The following is a 20,911-nucleotide window of genomic DNA, read 5'->3' on the forward strand; positions in this document are numbered from 1 at the left end:
TCTTAGCACATGCATTTATAGTTGCAGGGATTCAGGCTTGAATGCATGTAAAGCGGCATGTCGATTGACAATAGCACTGTGACGCATGTTGACGCGCTTCACTATATTTCTATTTGCAGGTTACCTTGGTTATTCCAGTGGTTTTTCACTCAGCTGCATGGTCTTCTTCCTTAGTGCAGTAAGTATTTGCCATCATTGTTATTATTAGAGTCAATATGAAAACAAAATTCACCCTGTCTTATTCATCAATGCATGTTATTCCAAAGAAAAAAAAGGTATTATGACATTCATAAATCAATTTTTACCAAAAAAAATTAGACCAAAAACTCACTACCATCCTGTCCCTCTATCTTATAAACATATTTCAGAGCGTGTTGATTCACAGATTCACATAACACTTCGCCCACACACTTTTCCCAGAGGTATTTTAGAGGAAGGAATATTATATCATATGTACAAAGCAATGCTGATTAATGAAATACTGACTCAGACTGACTTCAGAAGAAGATGACTGAGGCTTTTAATTGGTTGCAATTGGTTACATTCTCTCGGGATAAATATGTTCTATAATGTTTCACAAGTATAATGTTTGTCAAGGGGTGTTCGAATATTAATCAAATTTTAATGAAATTTTAGCCAACAAGACATAGCTGTTAGGGACGGGCCTAATGACAATCTGTCAATCATGTAACACAATAATTGCATGGCTTTTTTCAACTTCAAAACATTGATCACAATATCGAAATTCCTTATTTTTATTTATTTTGTTGTCATTTTTGTAGTCCGTTTGATTTGACGCAATTAGAGTAATACACACATACGCAGGTACTCGGATGAATTAAAGTTGAGTACTCGCATACACAAAATAGCCAAAATGCCTAAATGTATTTTCCATTTTCACTTCTATAATGTTGAGGTGAACTCAGAGATGAAGGAGATAAACTTTAAAGAATAATAAGAACAAGGTACAACTGGGAAGACCATCACGAGGGACCAATCATAAAAAGAACTACAAAACTAACCGAGGAAACAGACTTTAATAGTCCAAACAAAACAGAGAACATGTGTCAACTCCATCCTCTGTCCCTTTCTTTATTTTTAGGTCATGTATAAGAAGTTCCAGATCCTGTGCCCGTTCGAGGAGTTCTCGGCCAATAGCACGCTGGCTCACGCACATTCAAACGTAACCGTTAACCACGCCCACAGCTACCATAACGGACATGTGATGGAGGATGACTCCCATTGCAGCCCGCAGATGTTCACTGTGAACTCACAGGTATTGTATATTTCAATACAGGATAGTAAAGTGTCCATAGAATACACACTTCAGAATCTCGGTGGAAGTAGTAGGTCGTCCAGGGACTTTTTACCTTAGGGCATACTACTCTTTTAGTATACTGTTTTTAACATACTAAATAGTTGGGAAGTATTCGATTTCAGACGCAGAGACTGTGTTTATGAGTGAGTCATTGAATCATTCATTAGACCAATTAGTTCAAAAAACACAGATTCATTCAATAACGAAACGCCAATGTGTTGCTCTGTAGATGCTCAATTGCTCTACTGTGGATTTGTTTGGAACTATTTTTGTTGGCGAAATAGAGCAAAAAAACTATATTCTCAGGGTAAAATGTCCTTCAACTAATATTAATTTCTTGTCGATTGAACTGTAGTAAAATATCAATATCAAATGCAAGCTTGCTCGTATGGTATTGCTTAACTATATCCTGTTACAAAATACAAGGATGTTTTTCACACCATATCTTGAATTTTGGGGGCATTTTTATTCATTTTCATGTGAAACGGGTGAAACATAGCAAAGGCGTATCAGAATGCACTAAAACAACACGGTCTGTTCAACAGACTGCATACACCATCCCCATTCTGGCCTTTGCTTTCGTCTGCCACCCTGAGGTCCTGCCCATCTACACAGAGCTTCGCAAGTAAGTCGACTGCATTAAAGCAGCACTTGTAACTGTATTCTGTGTTTTGTGCAAATAGATTGAAAATATATCTCAAACGTTTCTCCCTGCAGCCCAACTCAGAAGAAGATGCAGCACGTTTCCAACATTTCCATCCTCATCATGTACACTATGTACTTCCTAGCTGCTCTCTTTGGGTACCTAACATTTTACAGTAAGTTTAACACTTTTACATTTGCCCATTACTAGTGCTTTGCTTACCTGGCAGTTCTTGTATTTGATCCATGTTTGCACTGAATTTTATGAATGCATCATGTGTTGCATGTTAAATTAAAAACAGTCAAGCTTTTGTTAGGCAGTGCAACTTAATGAGTCCTTAACGACTCCTTAATGAGTCAGACCCTAAAACAACAAAGACAGCGGCTGTAAAAATAAATGCTATCAAAAATCATTTAGCTCCATATTGCTGTTTTTGAATGCAAAAACATGTCCTGTTTGTTTGCAGATTTCACTGTTTTTTTAGAATAGATTTTACTAGATTTTATCGTCTGATTATGCATACTTTCTTTGTTTAATCGTTTCCCCTGTTGTTGTGTAAGAGCCTTGAGAAGCTTGCTTTTAAGGTGCTGTGTAAAATAAACATGATTATTATCTCAATGTTTGAATATTCAGACGAGATCGCTCTGAAATATTCAAATCAGAATGTACCGCTCGCTCGGCATGTAAAACCTGCAAACTAAGTTGACAAATTCCTTTATTTTTCCGCAGCTAACGTTGAGCCCGAGCTTCTGCACACCTACAGCAGGATCGACCCCTACGACACCCTCATCCTCTGTGTGCGTTTGGCTGTGCTCACCGCCGTCACCCTGACCGTGCCCATCGTTCTGTTCCCAGTGAGTTTCACATGTTCATATCTTATATAGAGATTGTGCAATACCGTTTTTACCACAATATATCCAAAGTGTGAAAAGCAAAAACCCTAGCCTGCTCTGTAAACTGTAATGCAGGTGGGCACTTCTTAAAACAAGAGCAAAGTTCATTTTGACCCTTTGCGATGTGCCACTAATGCCCATACAACCAAGAACTTCCTTTCGGTTGTGAAGCCTTTCATTCACTTGATTATCAAAATCAATACTGCAAGGTTATGCATTCCTGTAGCTCAAACAGTAGAGCATGGTGCTAGCAATGCCAAGGTCATGGGTTCGATTCCCAGGGAAAGCAAGTACTGATAAAATGTAGATGTCTATCGCTTTGGATAAAAGCTTCTGCCAAATGCATAAAATGTAATACAGTGGTTCTCAAACAGGGGGGTCAGGGGTCAGGACCCACGAGGGGGCCTCAGCACACTTCAATGGCTGCTGCAAAAGGCTTTAAAATGAGACAAAATAAGTTTTAAGAAAAAGCAGCTAAAAATCAAGATACAAACAGACATTATATTTCTTAATTTAACTTGTTCCCACTTGTCATTTTTATTTAAGAACCATGGGGTTCCATCTTGGAAAACCTGGGTATATGAGGGAATTTTAAAAGGAATTTTGAAAAGTCATGCAAATTACTAAAATCTTAAAAAGTCATGGAAATCACTAGTTATTCTAGTTATGTCAAGCTCTAAAATATTTGATCAGGTAAAAATTGCTGAGAAACAGCCATTTGTGAAAAAAAACCCTTGATAATCACAAATGGCTTGAAACTACTGGAATTATGGAATTCAATTATTTTATTTTATTTATTTTAATATATTGCCACACCTATTTTCTGTAAATAAAGGAAGTAGTCAAGAATGCTGAGAACCACTGATGTAATATATGGACCATTTCGGGTTGAATAATGCAGCAAAAATAACTATATAGTGACATATACCGTTATTGTTATATAAAATGACTCATGCTGCCCACTCTAAAGAGGCATATTGGAAAGCATAGAGAGATTCAGCTTGCTGTACAGAATTGAGGTGTACAGGTGATCAAATGTTGCTTAAAGTCATTAAAAATGAAATAAAAATGATCTGCTTCTTCTTCTCAAAGGTACGGAGAGCCATTCAAGAGATGGTGTTTCCTAATAAGACCTTCAACTGGATCCGACACGTCGCCATAGCCGTCATTCTCCTGACTTTCATCAACATGCTTGTCATCTTTGCCCCAAACATCCTGGGCATCTTTGGCATCATTGGTGAGTCCTTCAATCCTCGCTGGCTCAAGAGCCCAAAATCCAGACCGGTCAAAAGTGCTCTCTGAGAACCTGGAAATAGAGGGAAACAATTCTGTGTTCAAACATGTGTCGGGAATGCCAAAGCAGAGACTCGCTTGTTTGTCTTGCTTTCTCAGTGTGATTAAGGGACACTGACACTGGCGGGCCGCTGTCTCTGGCCTTGAGTGCAGCTTCAAATGTCTCTGTTGCTTGTTTGAACGGATAATGTTGTGCTGTTAAATCAATATTTTTGTTTTGTTTATCTCATATTACTGGAAAGGTGAGTGTCAAGGTTCCATTTGATCGTAATGAAGAGGAAAACAAAACAGATCAATGATAGGAAACTCTTTTTTTGTCCAGGTTTCTAAATGTGGTATATTTTTTCATTCTAAAAATGTTTGATGGCGCAAAATAATCTCATTGAAAGGCTAAAAAAACTATGTTTAGGCATAATCTTTTATTATCGTCTAATATGTTTTACGTTACGTCCTTTGAAAATGTCACACTCAAGTTTATCCAAGGTATAAATGTGAGTAATTTGAAAGATTTTTCCTTTCAGATATTCTTTGATATTAACTAATGAGTCTTATGATGCTCAAAAAATGACTCAAATGATGTTTGTCCAACATAGGGTACTTATTTCACTTTTCTATTCTCATTTTCATCAGCAAAGACAACGTCGCTGGAATTCTAATTGTCATCATGTTTAATTGTCATCAGTGTCAGATTTAATTGGATTCAGCTGATTAGCTAATCTACATTTGTCCTCTTCTTCCTTCTCCAGGTGCAACATCCGCTCCATGCCTTATCTTCATCTTTCCTGCTGTCTTCTACATCCGTATTGTTCCGAAGGATAAGGAGCCGATGCGTTCTACCCCCAAAATCTTTGTAAGTTATGCTTGTATGATTTATGACTACCCAGTAGGAGAGAGGAAAACATTTCGAAAACTGTTCATGCATCACCAGGTGTTTGCATCACACTTATCCAAGGTTTATGCCACTTTATACCAGTTAGACTCTAGCTATGTTTCCATCCAAAGCTGCATGTTTAACTTGTGCGCAAAATTGGAATATTGCCTAAAACATTTGCGATTAAGCACCGTTTCCATCCCATGCGTTCAAGAGAACAAAATTATCACTTCATGGGGAATGAAATATCTTTAACAATAATGGAAGTTGCTGCAATCGGGGAAGCCACAATGATTTGTGCCTTAGATCGCGCAGATGAAACGCAACAAACGCTGTCATGTTATTTTGTGCTCGGATGTCTGGTGTTTGTGGACGCAATTGCGTGAGACACTTCTGGGAGGTCATTATACCAAATCATTCTGATGACAGACTTTGGCTCAGGCATTACCAACATTTGAGGTGCTGTGCGACGAGATTGGCCACTGGTTAGTCCAGTTATCCAATCACATCCTCTGTTGAGGCAAAATCTGCGTTTTTTGTTGTTGTTGCACATCAAGGGATTGTGTTTCCATCATAGAGTATGAACGTATTCCATTAATTTCATAATCAGCTGCAATTGAGCACATAGGTTTTTTTTTAAGCGCATTTTTAGAATTTATGCGCATTTTGGCATTTCCATCCAGTGTGTTTTTATGCGACATCCCAAAAATTGCATAAAAATAGGTGGATGAAAACATAGCTTCTGATACGGCCCAGCTGAATTGTTTTCTTCGACTCTATATCATCACATTACATAGCATTTATCTCTCTCCTACTGGAAATAGGAGATAATACAGATGTTGCTGTACTTTTTTGGAACATTTCTAAAATACTCTTTCTTAAAAACTTGTTCAACTGATTCATTTCAAATCAGTTTACAAGTTCAGTTTATATTTGGTTAATGACTGAATGTTTTTCTCCTTTTCTCAGGCTGCCTGTTTTGCTGGACTGGGCGTGTTGTTTATGATAATGAGCTTGAGCTTCATCATCATTGATTGGACATCAGGCAACAGCAGTGCTCTGGGTGGCCACTAGGAGATAAACTCTGATGAATGTGTGTTTGTAAATGGCTTTGTATGGATGAGAGTGCGTGGCGTACGTATAGTTAGTGATGTAACATACTGGAAGATGATCTGATTTATTTTTATCTGTATTTTTCTGCCTGTTATGATGCAGAGAATACACCGTCCCACTGTAGGAAGGGGGACCCAAAACAACTGTGTGGGGGACCCAAAACAATATCCCATTTTTCACCGATAACCTGCCATCAGACAATGGCGGAAATGACTTCATTTTTAAACACTTTTGATAAATTCAGACTGATGTTATATATGTTTTAAAACCTGTAAAGGTCAAACATGCTGACCATTTCAATTATTTATTCAAGGTTTAGTACATCCTCACTTAGGAATATGAAATATGCTGTTATGGCTCAAATTGCTTGTCATAATTTTTATTGACTCTCACGCTCTGTTTTATCAATCCCGATCCCTTATACTTGACACGACTGTACTGTAGAAACACATAATCGCAGATTTCTTTGAAGTGACAGCAAATGCATTGTACAGTAGTGACCTATATATCCGATTTTTACATATGTAATCTGTGTATTACTTTGCCCATAGAACAAGGCGATTGTAGAAGTGTTGGAGCCAGCTAGTTTTAGTAAAGATGGGTCGGTAGATGGTTTACTCTCCAGCGGGCTTTGGACAATCAACGAGTCACATCACCACCTATTTCAGATACCGCACGATTTCAGTGTGCCAAAGCAAAGGATTTCCATAATCAAACTATCATAAAGTATATTTTCTGTTTTCCTAAAGTATGCACAGTAGCCATAGAATGCAAGGCTTGCCTTGATCACATGGAGATTTGAACAGTGAGAAATGTATTTATTTAAATGTACTGAATATATTTTGCAGTTCACTGGATGAGTATTAGTGTGTTCTAGTATTGACGTGTACAATAACCGCTTTTGTGTGAATTGCGTTGAAGATCTTAATGGCATACTCGAGGCCATTTACGCAAACGCTAGATAAGGACTTAGACTATATACATAGACAAAACTATATTTTACTTGAAACAGACATAATCTCCCCTGTATTAGAATTCAAACGATCATATTAAGCATTTCACTGCAGTGAAGTTTAAGTGATTTAGTTTGGAAGCTGCTTTGGAAGAAATATCTCACACGAAAAGGGTTGTAAATGTTTTATTTTTTCACATCTGTGTTTAACTTGTTTTACAGTCCATTTTCTTGTAATCTGAGTATTTATGGACCCTGCTTTCAGTATTGGCAGTAGATGATGAACCAGCTGAAATGTAGAAACGTGAAAGAGATCGGCATTTTTTGTTAGTTTGAAGGAAGCCGTATGATTATTCTGTGTTTGACATCTCTCGCTCTGACTCGGTGGTTCATGCGATGCTTTCAAAACTGTAATGTGTTCAGATTCTGCCAAAATACTGTGCTGTGCAATCCTGGTGTACAGTAAGTTGTGCTAATATAATGTGCCGTCTGACGACTAGCTGGGTTGGTAGTGGCAGATAGTGGCAAACATGAGTTATTCTGCAACAGATGTGAGTATGTCTTTTATAGAACCACATTAACGACAGAAATAATTAGATGAGAAACAGACTTCATATGAATTGACATGGCATTGACGCTGACATGGTTGTTCAGTTTGCACTGTCGTCAAAAAACAAACTGAACTTTATGCTGGAGATTGAAGTACAATGACAGTGGTCCCCAGTTGTCACTATTTAACATGGCAATGATGTTTGTTATGCAACTCTTGCTTTATTTTCCTTAATCTGATCATTTTAAGAAGTTTTATAAATCTTAATAGCCTAAAGAAAAAGTGCCTCAGATTACAACCAGCTACCTTAAATACCCTTTAGATACTACCTACTTTTTTATTTTGCCACTGATCACCATATAGGTGCTGGTTAGATACTTTTTTATCCTGGTTACAATGAATTTTATTGTTATATTTTACTATTTTATTAATAATAAGATTTGTAATTTTATTATTATACTTAACTCTATTTGAAATACTCTTTTAGTTAAGTTATAGCTTTGCTTGGTATATTATATTTGCTTCAACCAAAGTAGCATTAGATTGAAGATAAATTCAAGGGTGAATATTGTGATTCATATGGCATGTAATGCAAAAATGATAATGACTGAAATTCTGTAAATGTTTTTGTCTCAGTGCTGCTCAGTTTATATACCTTTTCTTCAAACAAAGTATTGCTAATATTTGTTCTATTTAATCTGGTACAGATCATCTGGAAAACACAAAACCACAGATTGTTTTTCAAAGCATACTACACTTATTTAATCAATACAGTTGGGTTCATACGATAGATTGTTTAGTTCATTCGTATATATTGTATATAAACGTGAACCGCTTTTGTGATGCATATTTAGCTTGTATGTATAGTGTAAATAGCAGAACCAATTGACAATAAAAAAAGCTGTTTTTAAACCTGTATGTGAGTTTTGTATTTACTACCCTGCCAAAAATAACATTATGACTTTCTTATGGGTCAATATCAAAACTAGATTATAAATTGACTTGACTAGCTTGTACTGTGATTAGTTTTTCTAACACTTGATGGCGATGTTTGCAGATCCAAATGACAAATGTCAGATATAATAACCTAAACTTGCATTAAGTGCATATTACATGTATCGTATTATTCTTGACTACTATTTATCTGCATAACATGGTGCGCTTATTGTTGAATATTTGAATGGGTTTCTCCGTGGCACAAACGTGCTTTCAATCATGTCCACTTCGCGAACGAGTCGTTCTTCTGAGTCGGTTCTTTTTGAATGTTTCATTCGAACTGATTCGCACAGCGCTTGTTTATCACTCAGTCTTTGGAGAGAACCGTGAGGTGAGTGACAAGTTAGAGAAATAAATTGAACCTGTGTTTAAATTTACTGATTAAAATGCCACAGAATTGATTCAAGTTTAGGCCATTTCCTTACAACCTTACAGAGGTAGTGAAAATATAAAAGATTTTAATATAAAAAAATATATTTACATTTAAGTAATGCTTCTTTATTCCATGTGGTGCAGTTGTAAACAAAGTGGCAAATCAAGGCCTATGCTAGTAAGTATAGTACCCAGGTTACTTGTTATATTTATTTGTGTTATGAAAGTAATATTTTTCAATTATTAAAAGAGTATTACATAGATATGATTCTTATTAAATTATATCTTTTTGTAAACCAACAGTTAAGACTGAATTGATTTCACTAACTAGATTTTTGTGTCTTTTCAGTTAAATGTTTCTTGTTTAAACGTCAGTGTGTTAATAATTAATCATGTTTGTTGAGTGATCATTTCAAAGAATCAATGAATCATTTTTAACTAGTTCATTGAACCATATGAGCAAACCGATTCGCTGTTGATTGTTCGGAATCAGCAGCAGAAAACTACTGCATTTCCCACAATTCACGGGCAGTTGTTCATCAGTGGGTGGGTGCTGCTGCAACGCTTGGGCTTTTTCACATTCTTACGCTCTGTTTATTCCTCAGAAGAAATCAGCGCGAGTGGAGCGCCGCGCCGAACACTGCAACGTTCTGAATTTGAATTTTTAAATATTTAGAAGTTCCATATGCAGAACGTTTGAATTTTAAATAATAACGGGGAAAAAATACCAGAGCTGTTTGGCGGCAGAATTTCTCAGGAGTTGTATATTATTTTCGCGTGTAAAGAAAGGCACCTGACTCATGATTTTGATTTCGAGAACTGTGAGCGGTAGATGAAAGCGCCGACGCCGCGGCTGCTCTTTGATCTGAAAGGAGGCGCTAAAGGAAGATTGATTGATTGATTTGGCGGAAAGCTAAAGCAACTTTTTAATCTCGTTTAAACATATTCTAACCCTCCTGATTGATGGAGGCTCACAGGACGGGCATTTTCGGAATCAAACCTTTTACATTGTGACACTTTGCACCTTTATATCACATCTGTCAATCCACGCGGCGTCTTTATAGTTTACAGTTCTTGAGCGGAACGGACCGAGCTGATCTGACCCGTTCTCTGAAGTTTGACGCGCGCACGGTTCGATCATGGGCTGCACGGTGAGCGCTGAAGACAAGGCGGCCGCCGAGAGATCAAAGATTATCGACAAAAACCTGCGGGAGGATGGAGAGAAGGCGGCGAGGGAGGTGAAACTGCTCCTGCTCGGTAAGTCATGGCACGTCGTGTGTGTGTGTGCGTGTGTGTGTTCAGAAGGCTCCCGCGAAAGATTTCGTTTTCCAGTGCTATTTGTCACATGCGTCCATAAAAACAACATGCCAGTACTTTGCTGCTCGTTTGGAGGAGATAAATATATTTAGTTTGATATTGAGGTTGAGGATATGATGTGCGATTCGATTGGTGATAGATGAAAACACACCAGCATCCGTATAACGCACTGCTGCTGTCTTTCATTTGAGACTTAAAAGCACAATATTATATACAAAAAAAATAAATAAAAAAAATCAAGCAGTAAGAAATGTAATGTTTGTGGACATGTACCGCGAAAATACCATAGCATACCTTAAAACACTTTTGCTTTCCATATAAGATTTAAATACTACCGTGTTTTCTAGGCATTTTTATATGATCAGTGATAAGACATGTGCGCACATGCACATACATTCCGAGGTAATCATCGAAGCACATTAGAGTACCATGGTGTTTTGGATATACTATGGTAGGAGTATGGTATGAAAGTGCCATGGTGTATTGATGATACTATGGTGTAGAACATTCTCCAAGCAAGGTACTTCCAAACGTATTATGGCATTTTTGTTGCGTAAATTATATAAAATTACCATGAAATTACCATCTGTACCATGCTCATGACACATTTTTAGGCATGATTTTGTATGGGGGTGCATGAAAAACCAGCCCGCCATTATCTCATTGCTTCATCAACACTGTTATGTGACATTAAATATACATTTGCAGAGTGCATAAGTGATCAGGATGCTGCATATTGTCATAGTTATATCATCATTATCAGTGATGTTTTTATACGGTTGTTCCATTTAGTATCGTTTAGCTTATTCGGGTCAATTGCAGATGTTCTCCAATATAACCACCTGCAATAATGCATTATGTAACTCTTCTACTATACGTCCATTAGCTATACTCACCTCTTCACTGGAAAAAAAACACTTATCAATGTTTAATTATGTGGTTTCCATGGATGCTGCATTGTCCCTTATGCTCATGTATTTAGGCCTTGTCATAAATAATCTCAGCTCTTTTTGTATCAAAAGCTTGGCATTAAATGAAGTAAACAGGCATCCAAGATACAATGCTGTTTGACTTTTAGCAAGACGACCAGGTTAGGAATAAACAAGAGCCTGCAGGTAGTGCACTTGTCGAGTAACCCTGCTGTGAGAATCAGATAAGTACAGCTCTAAACAAAAGACTTCACCATTCAATTATACTTCATTACAGCTGAGTTCTCCCGTAACCAATCCATTTTTATTCTGTCAGGTCCATTGGTGGTAAATGAAAGTGTGTTGGATTCTGAAAATTACTTTGGGGTGGGGGGTTTTGGATGGGGGGGTACTGTACGATTCTGTAGTTAATGTATGTTGATACACACCTGTTTAAAAGTCAGTGGATGTTCTGGTAAAATACCTGGATCAACAAAATCATTAGTACAAAAACAGACTTTACAGTCCATTAGATATGCTGCAGTATGAGTGATGTTCGTAATCGCAGTGGGTTTTTTGCCTTAGGTTAGATTTAACACAGGCTGACTTACAAGCACTGTATAAAGGTACTAGATCATGTAATTTTCACAACTTTCAAAATTGTTTTATGAAGTTTTCATTGTAGTCATTTGTTTCATTTACTGGATGAATCAGCATTTTTTGAACAAATCTCTTGAATGAATGATTCAATGAATGACATACATTTTTTTAACAGTCACTTGTCGCCACCTAGTGGCCTAACAATGTAATTGATACATTCTTTATATTTGAAGCGTCAATTTACTTTCTAAAAGGGATTTGCTCTATTTCGATCGCTACCATAGTGTTTATATCCAAACTATAAACTTTTATCCCAGTACTTCTGATATAATTTGAACATTTGTAACACGGAAATAATGATACTGTGTTGTTGAATTGACTGTGAAGCGGTTTCATACTCAGCGACAGCGTGAATGCGGATTTGAATATTTGCTGTGATCGGACTAGTCAAAGGTTTAATAGACAGCCGAATCGTGGTAATTTAGGAATGAGATTGTGGGTGTTTGAATCGAGATCGCAATCTTTTTACGATGAATCGCACAGCTCTACTGTTTTGTCTGTTTTTGCAGGGGAACAAGGGGAGGCCAAGATATCTCAAAATGACCAAATATTGTCTGATTCATTAGCCTGCCTGATATATCAGAATATTTACCATGTGTAAAATCACATGTGGTCTGGTTAACGTTGTTCTCATTGAGCCTGAATTTATGACCTATCCGTAAACATTTCGTTTAAGTTTGGAAGTATCAGATTTTGTCATTAAAACAGATTATGAGACTGTTAATCTCTTAAAGTTAGTGTAGCTGCTTAAACTGTGGCCTAATTCTGCATGGAGTCTCTATCCATTCCTCACACTTCAGTGCCGCCACGCCACCCTGAGCTGGAGCGTTTGTGTCCTGTATGTCATATCCTGTTAGTGGCGCAGCATGTGTGCTCTGATGCTGACAGCGTGGGGACAGGTGTGACAGCAGCGCTCTCCTCAATACGCTTTACCCTACGGAGAGAGCAAGCAGGAGTGAGAATACAGGGAGAACATGCCTGGGGAATAGGGGAGACAGACTTTAGATGTAATCAAAAAATTGGATGAATTTAGCTTGACACTGATTCCCCCTAGGTTACTCATAACATGATGTTCAACTTTAAAAATATCTCTATGTAAAAAAGAAAAGCAATCTAGAAAGCACATATGCTACATTATTTAAGTCTCAGGCTCACAGTGTTAAATCAGAAATGAGACACTCAAGCCCTGACTAGTACAGTGTAAATAGGGATTTCCACACACCAGTGTTTACTGAGCTCCCACTAATGACTTCATACGGTCAGGTCTGAAAATGATAGATGACCACAGTAATAATCTCATGCTGTTAAATCCTGTAAACACAGTGCAATTTCTCGTCAGCACCATATTCTGCCTTATTCAGCGTTTTCGCAATATTGCTAAACGTACATCGACATCATCAGTTTGAAACATTCGGGATGTGAAAATGATGCTGGCTTGGTTACTTTCCATTGTTTACCGACTCAAATCCATCATCTGTCTTGGGTTGTACAGGTAGTCGGTTTAAACATTTCACATTAGTATGAAAACAACTCCAGCACTAGCAATGTAGAAATGGAGAAAAACAATTATCTAAATATGATGATGCACTCAAATGCATTTACGTTTACATGCTTTTACTTTATATGTTGCCAGGAAATTGACCGTAATCAGAATACAATCATGCATTGAAGGCACTCAATGTACTGGTCAATATAGCAATGTTCTTCTAATTCAATCTGGTTTGAAAGACAGATAATTGTTTATGATGACTGATTTTTTAGACTTCATTACTTCAGTGTAATTTGAATCAAATTAAATCATTAGAAGCTGACTGAGTATATGTTTAAGTATAAGAATATTGCTGTGCATTGTGGGATTGCTTTATCTGCAATGGATATTGAACATTTTCTCAGTTTTTCCAGAATGAAGCGTTTTACAAGCAGTGTAATCTGTCGTCTACAAATTGAGAACCACACCTATGATATATGACGCCTACAAATGTTGTCTTGCTGGGAATCTCACCAGGTTTATGTAACAGAACTGTGGTTCAGACAGGTTTTTCATAATCATTTTTCCTAATAGCCTCTTTCACTCCTTACTCAGTATGCGTCACATGTTTGAAACCACGCTGGTCAGAATTATTGACCTTGCCTCCTCTTCATGTCTCTGCTGTTTATGAGCAACTCACCATTATGACACATGTCTGGTGGTCATGGATACTCCAGACTCTTATCAGTTGGGTTTAATTAAAAAAGTTGGCTGCCATGTGGATGCCAGGAATATCCTTGTTGAGTCAGGTTTTTTTTTTTAACCCTCCAGAATCCTCCCACGACATGGACTGCAAGTGTTGAATCCGCAAACAATTGTGAAGTCAAGGTCATGACACAGACTCCAAGCAGAAAGTACTTTGTGGTCTTGTGTTTATGTAAACCGAGCTTCTTTAAACTCTTTCCTCATCACGCCTGAACATTTCAGGTGTACTAGGTTGGCAAAACCTCAAGGAAATTCCAAAAGACAAAAGCTTTGAGGACAAGAATGACGAGCACTTTCTTTGGGTTTAGCTTTTTTGAAAGGAGAATGGCCAGCGGCGGCAGTTACATCACATAACTAATGGAATTGTGCCACAGAATGGGGGCAAGTGACTATCAGGAGGGTTCATGTGCTGGAAGCTACTGTTGTAGACACTCGTTTTGAAGGGGATATTCTGGACTCTTTTATTTATGCAGGTCCTTTTTTGAGACATTTCTATGTGTAAATTACTTTGAAATCCCTGAGGAAGTGGAATTTGGAAGGTTTTAGCAGCACATCTTTTATAACAGCAGACAAGGGCTGGGAAATATAGCTAGAATTATGTGTTAATATTTTTATCAAAATCATATCTCAGTGGCTGTTGGGTTGGAATAATGGTTAAAAAAAAACATTGTATTCCTATTCATTTGAAAAAATCTACTCTACCTTTTTAAATTATTTAAATAAAAAATAAATTAGTATACTTTTATTTAGGAAGGTCACATTAAATTGATCAAAGATGTTTATAATCTTAGAAAATTGTAATTTTTTAAAACTTTCTATTCATCAGTGAATTAAAAAAAATTATGTTTTCCACAAAAATATGAAGCAGCACAACTGTTTTCAACATCAAATCAGCATATTAGAATGATTTCTGAAGGATCATGTGACACTGAAGACTACAAGTTATTTTAAATGATATTAAATACATTAAATTAATAATGTTATACAATATTACTGTTTTTGCTGTATTTTTGATTCAATAAATGCAGCTTGGTACTTGGTACAACTTTTGAACGACAGTGTATAATCAGAGGAACTAATATTTCAACCAAACAGCCATTGTGCTGATTAAAATCAAATGTACATTGCAGTAAAGTCTGATGTGGTCAGATAAGCTGTTGTTTAGTTGTATAGATCATCATTGGAATTTCACATAAAGCTTGAAAGCACACTGAGAGGTGAGTGTTTTGGGATAAAAGCTGGTGTATCTGTTGTTAAAAACCTAGAAGGCAAGTGGCTTCAGTGATTTATCTTATCTTACATTTGAGTGTTCTGAGTCATTGTGTTGTGTCTGTGTAACTCTGGCTCATGATGTTCTGAGGGGTAGGAAAGAGCAGAGGTCAGAGTCGGATATTCCTGTCAGGAGATGTCAAGCAAACAGCGACAGCCCCAGACAGTGATAAAACGGCAGCTTCTCCTCTTACCTTCAGATAGAGTGCAAAAACAGCTCACCAAGGTGACTCCTCGCAGAATAGGTGACAGCTTCCTGCACACACTTACATCCTCAACATTCACACACACACACTTGACTTCAGAATGAGACTGTGTCCTCCAAAAACCCCCTCTGTGATTTGTGCACATTTGAAAACAGACGTCTGGCTTTATAGGTTTCCTATTTCAGCTCGTCTCAAAGGTCTTACGTCAACCTTGCTCAACTTGAAAGTGTCTCCTGTTCTTTCATAGAATGATGTCAGATCTTCAAGTCTCAGCATGCTCTGAAATATACCAAAAGTTGGTGTTGCAAGTGGTCCTTTTAAACTTGAAGAAACCTAGAGTTTTATGGCTATGTTGTGCTTTTTGTTTGCTTAATGTTTTATGAAAAAATAATTGATATGACTCGGAAGCCATACGATAGCTTTGTGAGATGAACAGAGCAATGCTTAAGTTGATATTTACTGAAAATCATTGCCACAAATCTAATTTGTATATGCACATATTAAAACTTGATGCATTGATGGGTCACAAGACACAGTGGCCATTGGCACCATTGACATCACACCTGTTACGTCAACAGAAAATATGTTTCAGGACTGACAAATGTGCAATATGGGTCAATTTAGTTTTCATGTTGTCTTTGATGTGTGCTGAGATCAGTCACAGAAGATGTTTTCTCTTGTTTAGTTGTTTAGGGCAGCTCTACAATAGTTGTTCCTTTGTTGTCGTGTGTGTTATTTGGGATGTTGTGCATTTATTGATCTCAGCCTATTGGGGCTAAAATGCTTGCAGCCATTTACCAGCGACCTGCTGTGCTGTTTCTGTCATTAAAGGCTGAATACATCAGCTGGTTTGCCAGTTTCTCTCACACTCATTGTCAGTCCATTTTCATCACTGCAAAGCTCAGAAAATAGACGTAACCTCCTGTAGCCCTTATTATAATCTGTGAAGTTGAGAGCATGTAAAATCGAGTGAAGAGAAGAAATCAAAAAATCCATCTTAACACAAAGAAGATTTACTTGGCGTATATGTACTACCGTCCGTTCAAGATGTTGGGGTTGGTCAGATTTTTTTTAATGATTTTGAAAGAATTTTCTTATGCTCACCCAGGCTAAATTTATTTGACCAAAAGTAATGTAAAAAGAGTAATATTTTAAAAAAGTGCATGTCTGTGTGAGGTTCTGCTAACACAAGAGCTGTTGTAGCTCCGCCCTCTGTGCTGGGAGCAGCAGCTCATTTGCATTTAAAGGGACAGACACAAAAACAGAGCGTTTTTACTTACCCTCAATAAGTGACAACTTTACATGGTATAAAAAAAATTATCTTTAGCTAAAACTTCACACATACACTCTGGGGACATCAGACACATATTTTACCTCTTGTGAAAAGGGCATTATACCACCCCTTTAATGAATAGAAAGTTCAAAAGAACAGCATTGATTTGAAATAGAAATCTTTTGTAACATAATTCACTTGTCACACATTTCACGTGTGATCACATTGATTTCACAGTATGTGAAAGTATGTGGTCTACATGTGACCACATGTTTTTGCACATGTGAAATTCGTGTGTTTTTTCTTTAAGGATACAGTCACTTTCAATTAATTTAATGCATTCTTGCTGAAAAGTGTTAGGGTGTTTAAGACTGTGTCTTAAAGGGATAGTTCACCCAAAAATGGAAATTCTGTTATCAATTACTTATCCTCATGTTGTTCCAAACCTGTAAGACTTTCGTTCATCTTTGGAACACAAATGAAGTCCTTTTTGATGAAATCAGAGCTTTCTGTCCCTCCATTGACAGCTATGCAACTACCACTTTGACGCTTCTAGAAATTCGTAAAGAGATCGTAAAACTAATCTGTATGAATTGAGCGTTTTAGTCCAAATTTTCTGAAGAGACTCGGTCGTTTTATATGTTGAATAGATTTAATTTAGGCTTTTATTCACATTTAAACATTACCCAGCAAACATAAACAGAAGCAGAAAAAAAATGATTTGATTGATTGAAGCTCCATAGAGATCTATTGTTCAGATTCAAGAGCTCCATCGCGTCGAACATTGGCACCGAATTATCGTGTTCAGTGTGAAAGTCCCTTAACTTGTAATAGTAGTCTTTGCAGTTTATTTAACCAGCCAAATTACACCAAATTTTCCTTTAAATTTCCTTGTAAAGCAGCAGTCCATTTGACAAAGTCTCTCAGTGCGTTTTTCTTCAGTAATTCTTGACCATAATTGGCGTTGGTGTATCTTCATTTGCTGACTTCTCGTCTTGCCAGACGGAATGAAGGGAACTGCGAAACCCATCTGACACAATGCCGTCAGCCCTCCGGTGGAGGGTTTGAACATGGCTCTGTAGGAGTGCTCTTTGTGAAGCTCTCCTCTTTTTGAAGCACTGCTCAGAGATGTAAATTGGGCTCAGGCTCTGATTAGGGCACTTGACGGGTGGCAGCGTAGAGCCGCACTGGAGATCAAAGACCCTGGAAACGCTGAGGACGAAGACTCTTTAGACGCCAATGCCCTAAATTGGTATAATTGATCACGGTAGTGAATGCTGTCATTATGGACGCCCTTCTCAGCATCTCAAGAGCATTCTTTTCTTGGAGAGGACACTACGGACATGCAATAAGTGTATAACACAATAGTTTGCCATCTGAAAAATCAGTAGATGAAATTTAAAACTGTTTTTGAAAGTAAACTGCAGCTTGAGTTGTTACTGAGCGCAGGCTTTGACACTTGGTCATGCTGGCAGTGTGAGTTCAAGTCTATTTTGCACCATTACTCAATCCTCTCCTTAGCATTTGGCAGTTTGAACAGTCTTATATTATTGAACACTATAATTTAACTCTACAATATAATTGGCTGGAAAGACAGAAAAATGTATTTATATATTAGGCGTATTAATAATTGAGCACCAATAATAATGGTGTAATCCTTTTCGGAGATAATATTTTTGTATTCTTTAAGCAGATCCCTGGTCAAACTGCAGTCTATAACTCCATCTACATGTGATTTGTGATAAGACTGATTTCATTGCGCATTCTGAGTGCATTTCTCTGTAAATCCCAGCCAATTTCCCCTGTACATTTTGCGCTGTACATTTCCCATTCTCATCACGCAATGTTCTCTCGTTTCTGTCTTTCATTTCATGTCATGTTTTGGTTTCGTTCTTTATCTTGAAACAAGTGTCCTGCTGCTTACAATGAGATCATTTGATGTGGACAGAAAAAAACGAATAATTACTTCGAACAAACATAGGACGGGTCATAGAGGCTTATGTGTCAGATGGAATTGACCCCCCCTCACGTTTTACATTTTTAGTGGTGGATACTAAGCTGTGTTTTTTATTTATTTTTACCAGAATTGGAGAATATGAAACTTTGAGTTTCTTTGACTCTGGCCAGTAAGAAACGCCACAGTAAGCACTGAGCAACTAGAGCTGAACATGATTTGATGTGACGTAACCTCATGTTTTGGCACACAAAAGTTATTTTGTATTAATTACCAAATTGAAGCGATTTGCCAGTAGCAAACTAGCAAGTCAAAGAAAGGTTTTTTACGTTGTTTTCCCCTTGGCATGAGTGAAAAAGTTCACAGTAGAATGTGTTTTATTGTCCTGCTGCATTGAGCCACTGTGTGTTGTGTTGGCCTGATCTCTATAGACGAAATTACGGTTTACAAACAAATGCTATCTGCAACTCTTCTGACTTGTCTTTTTGCAGGGTGCCTAAAGAAGATTTAGTACTTCAATTAAATAGAGCAGTGTGCATCCAATTCTAGAAGTCTGTTTGAGATTTAGACTTCTTTTGATTTCCATCATTATCAGTGGATCAGGACAAATCTGCAAATCTGCTTGGATCCCTCTGCTCTAATCAGACCTGGTTGACCCAACTGATCCACGACTGGTGTTTTGTTTGTTTTGTATTTCACTATTGCAAATGGCTGATTTTAACTTAGAAAGCACCGTGTTGAGAAATATCAGAGCGAATACTTGAACATAGGACTGGGTGTTCCTTTGTAAAGTTTGATAAATGTTCAATATATAATGTTTATGCACTATGCACAAATGCTGTGCATTGCAGACAGTTGCACTGGTGCCAATAACCGATAAGCGCTGCCATTTCATCATGCGACAACTAAACAGCGCAGTGAGATCCAGTGAAAAACATTTGAGATCAGTGCAGAGTTCTTCCATACAAGCTACAAATCAAATGCCTCATGATATAATCTAGTTTAAAGCCAGATGAAACCGTCCTGACATTCTCAGCAACACTGACTCTGAAACTTTGAGCTTTTTCAATCCACAAATCACCAACATTTGCCAAGGATTTACTCTAGTAGAAATGTGGCAGAAATATGGGAAATTCATCTCAAATGGCATTATTGTTATAAATGTAGACATTAAATGTATTAAAGGAGTAGATAATATTACAGTATTTTCTGTTATTAAACTATAGCTGCTTTTTGTGCATTTGCATTATACTAAATGTCTTTTAGGCTACTGTTTTTCATAAAAAAAACCCACAGAATCAATATAGTTACTTTTTACCATGGTGTAAACGTAGCTATGTAAATATAGTGTGGTGAGGTGTGGTCCGTGGCTTTAGTTGTTAACATGATCCAAATACAATGGAAGACCACTAGTTTATTTTAATCCTAGCTCAAACAGTAATAATATAGTATTTATGCTTATTCTTTATGTTTCTGAATTACTTTGTTGCTCTTTTATTTCTCATTAAATGTTAAATAAATGGTACACAAAGCATGCATGTCTGTGATTGCTCAACTATATTGGATTACTGCACTATTAGCTAATTGTTGCAGCTGTAATTGTAATCTTAATGAATTATTTTAGTGTCATCCCAAGCTGAAAGCCCACTATACCACAGTTGGCGATATTCACACAAAAATGATTGTAGTTATTTTAAAGATTTATTATACAAGTCGGGCACAAATTGTTACAGAGACAATGGATTTGTAGCATGTTGGGGTGTGTGCGTGTTCGCTGCTCATTTGTGATCATTTAGCTTTCACAATCACACAGAGGTTCCTCAGAACACAGGCTGTTAGCTTGTGTCCGAGTCGCTATGGAGACACGTTTCTGTCTGTAGCAGATTGTAGTGTTTTTCCTCGATATGAGTTCAGTACAGGCCAGACATCAATGTGTACATCCACTAATTCAGCCATATCTTACAATACAGTATAAACACGCAATTCATTATATTCTGTGCTCGTAAGAGTGTTAGTGCATCAGAATAGAAGTGTTAAAATTTTATGGATGAATATTTAGGCGCTATCTGGTGAGGTTATAGCATTATATT

General features: G+C 37.2%; 2 protein-coding genes across 3 annotated transcripts in view; both read left to right on the top strand.

Moving 5' to 3' along the window:
• Window positions 1-8,549, top strand: part of slc38a3b (solute carrier family 38 member 3b) — a 26,045-nt gene extending 17,496 nt beyond the window's left edge. Inside the window, exons 10-17 of one of the 2 annotated variants that reach the window (XM_079883779.1) lie at window positions 120-178; window positions 1,103-1,276; window positions 1,864-1,943; window positions 2,036-2,136; window positions 2,691-2,815; window positions 3,947-4,091; window positions 4,894-4,997; window positions 5,988-8,549. In XM_079883779.1, coding sequence (XP_079739905.1) covers window positions 120-178; window positions 1,103-1,276; window positions 1,864-1,943; window positions 2,036-2,136; window positions 2,691-2,815; window positions 3,947-4,091; window positions 4,894-4,997; window positions 5,988-6,092 — 893 coding nt within the window. In that variant the 3' untranslated portion in view covers window positions 6,093-8,549. The remainder of the gene's footprint in view (window positions 1-119; window positions 179-1,102; window positions 1,277-1,863; window positions 1,944-2,035; window positions 2,137-2,690; window positions 2,816-3,946; window positions 4,092-4,893; window positions 4,998-5,987) is intronic. The other variant, XM_079883778.1, reaches the window with a different exon arrangement.
• Window positions 8,550-8,934: 385 nt separating this feature from the next.
• gnai2b (guanine nucleotide binding protein (G protein), alpha inhibiting activity polypeptide 2b) overlaps window positions 8,935-20,911 on the top strand; it is a 44,028-nt gene continuing 32,051 nt past the window's right edge. Inside the window, exons 1-3 of the mRNA XM_079883120.1 lie at window positions 8,935-8,960; window positions 9,146-9,179; window positions 10,066-10,258. Of these exons, the coding sequence (XP_079739246.1) occupies window positions 10,141-10,258 (118 nt within the window). The 5' untranslated portion in view covers window positions 8,935-8,960; window positions 9,146-9,179; window positions 10,066-10,140. The remainder of the gene's footprint in view (window positions 8,961-9,145; window positions 9,180-10,065; window positions 10,259-20,911) is intronic.

The sequence above is a fragment of the Squalius cephalus genome (genome assembly GCF_949319135.1).
Source record: "Squalius cephalus genome assembly, chromosome: 10".
NCBI lineage: Eukaryota > Metazoa > Chordata > Actinopteri > Cypriniformes > Leuciscidae > Squalius > Squalius cephalus.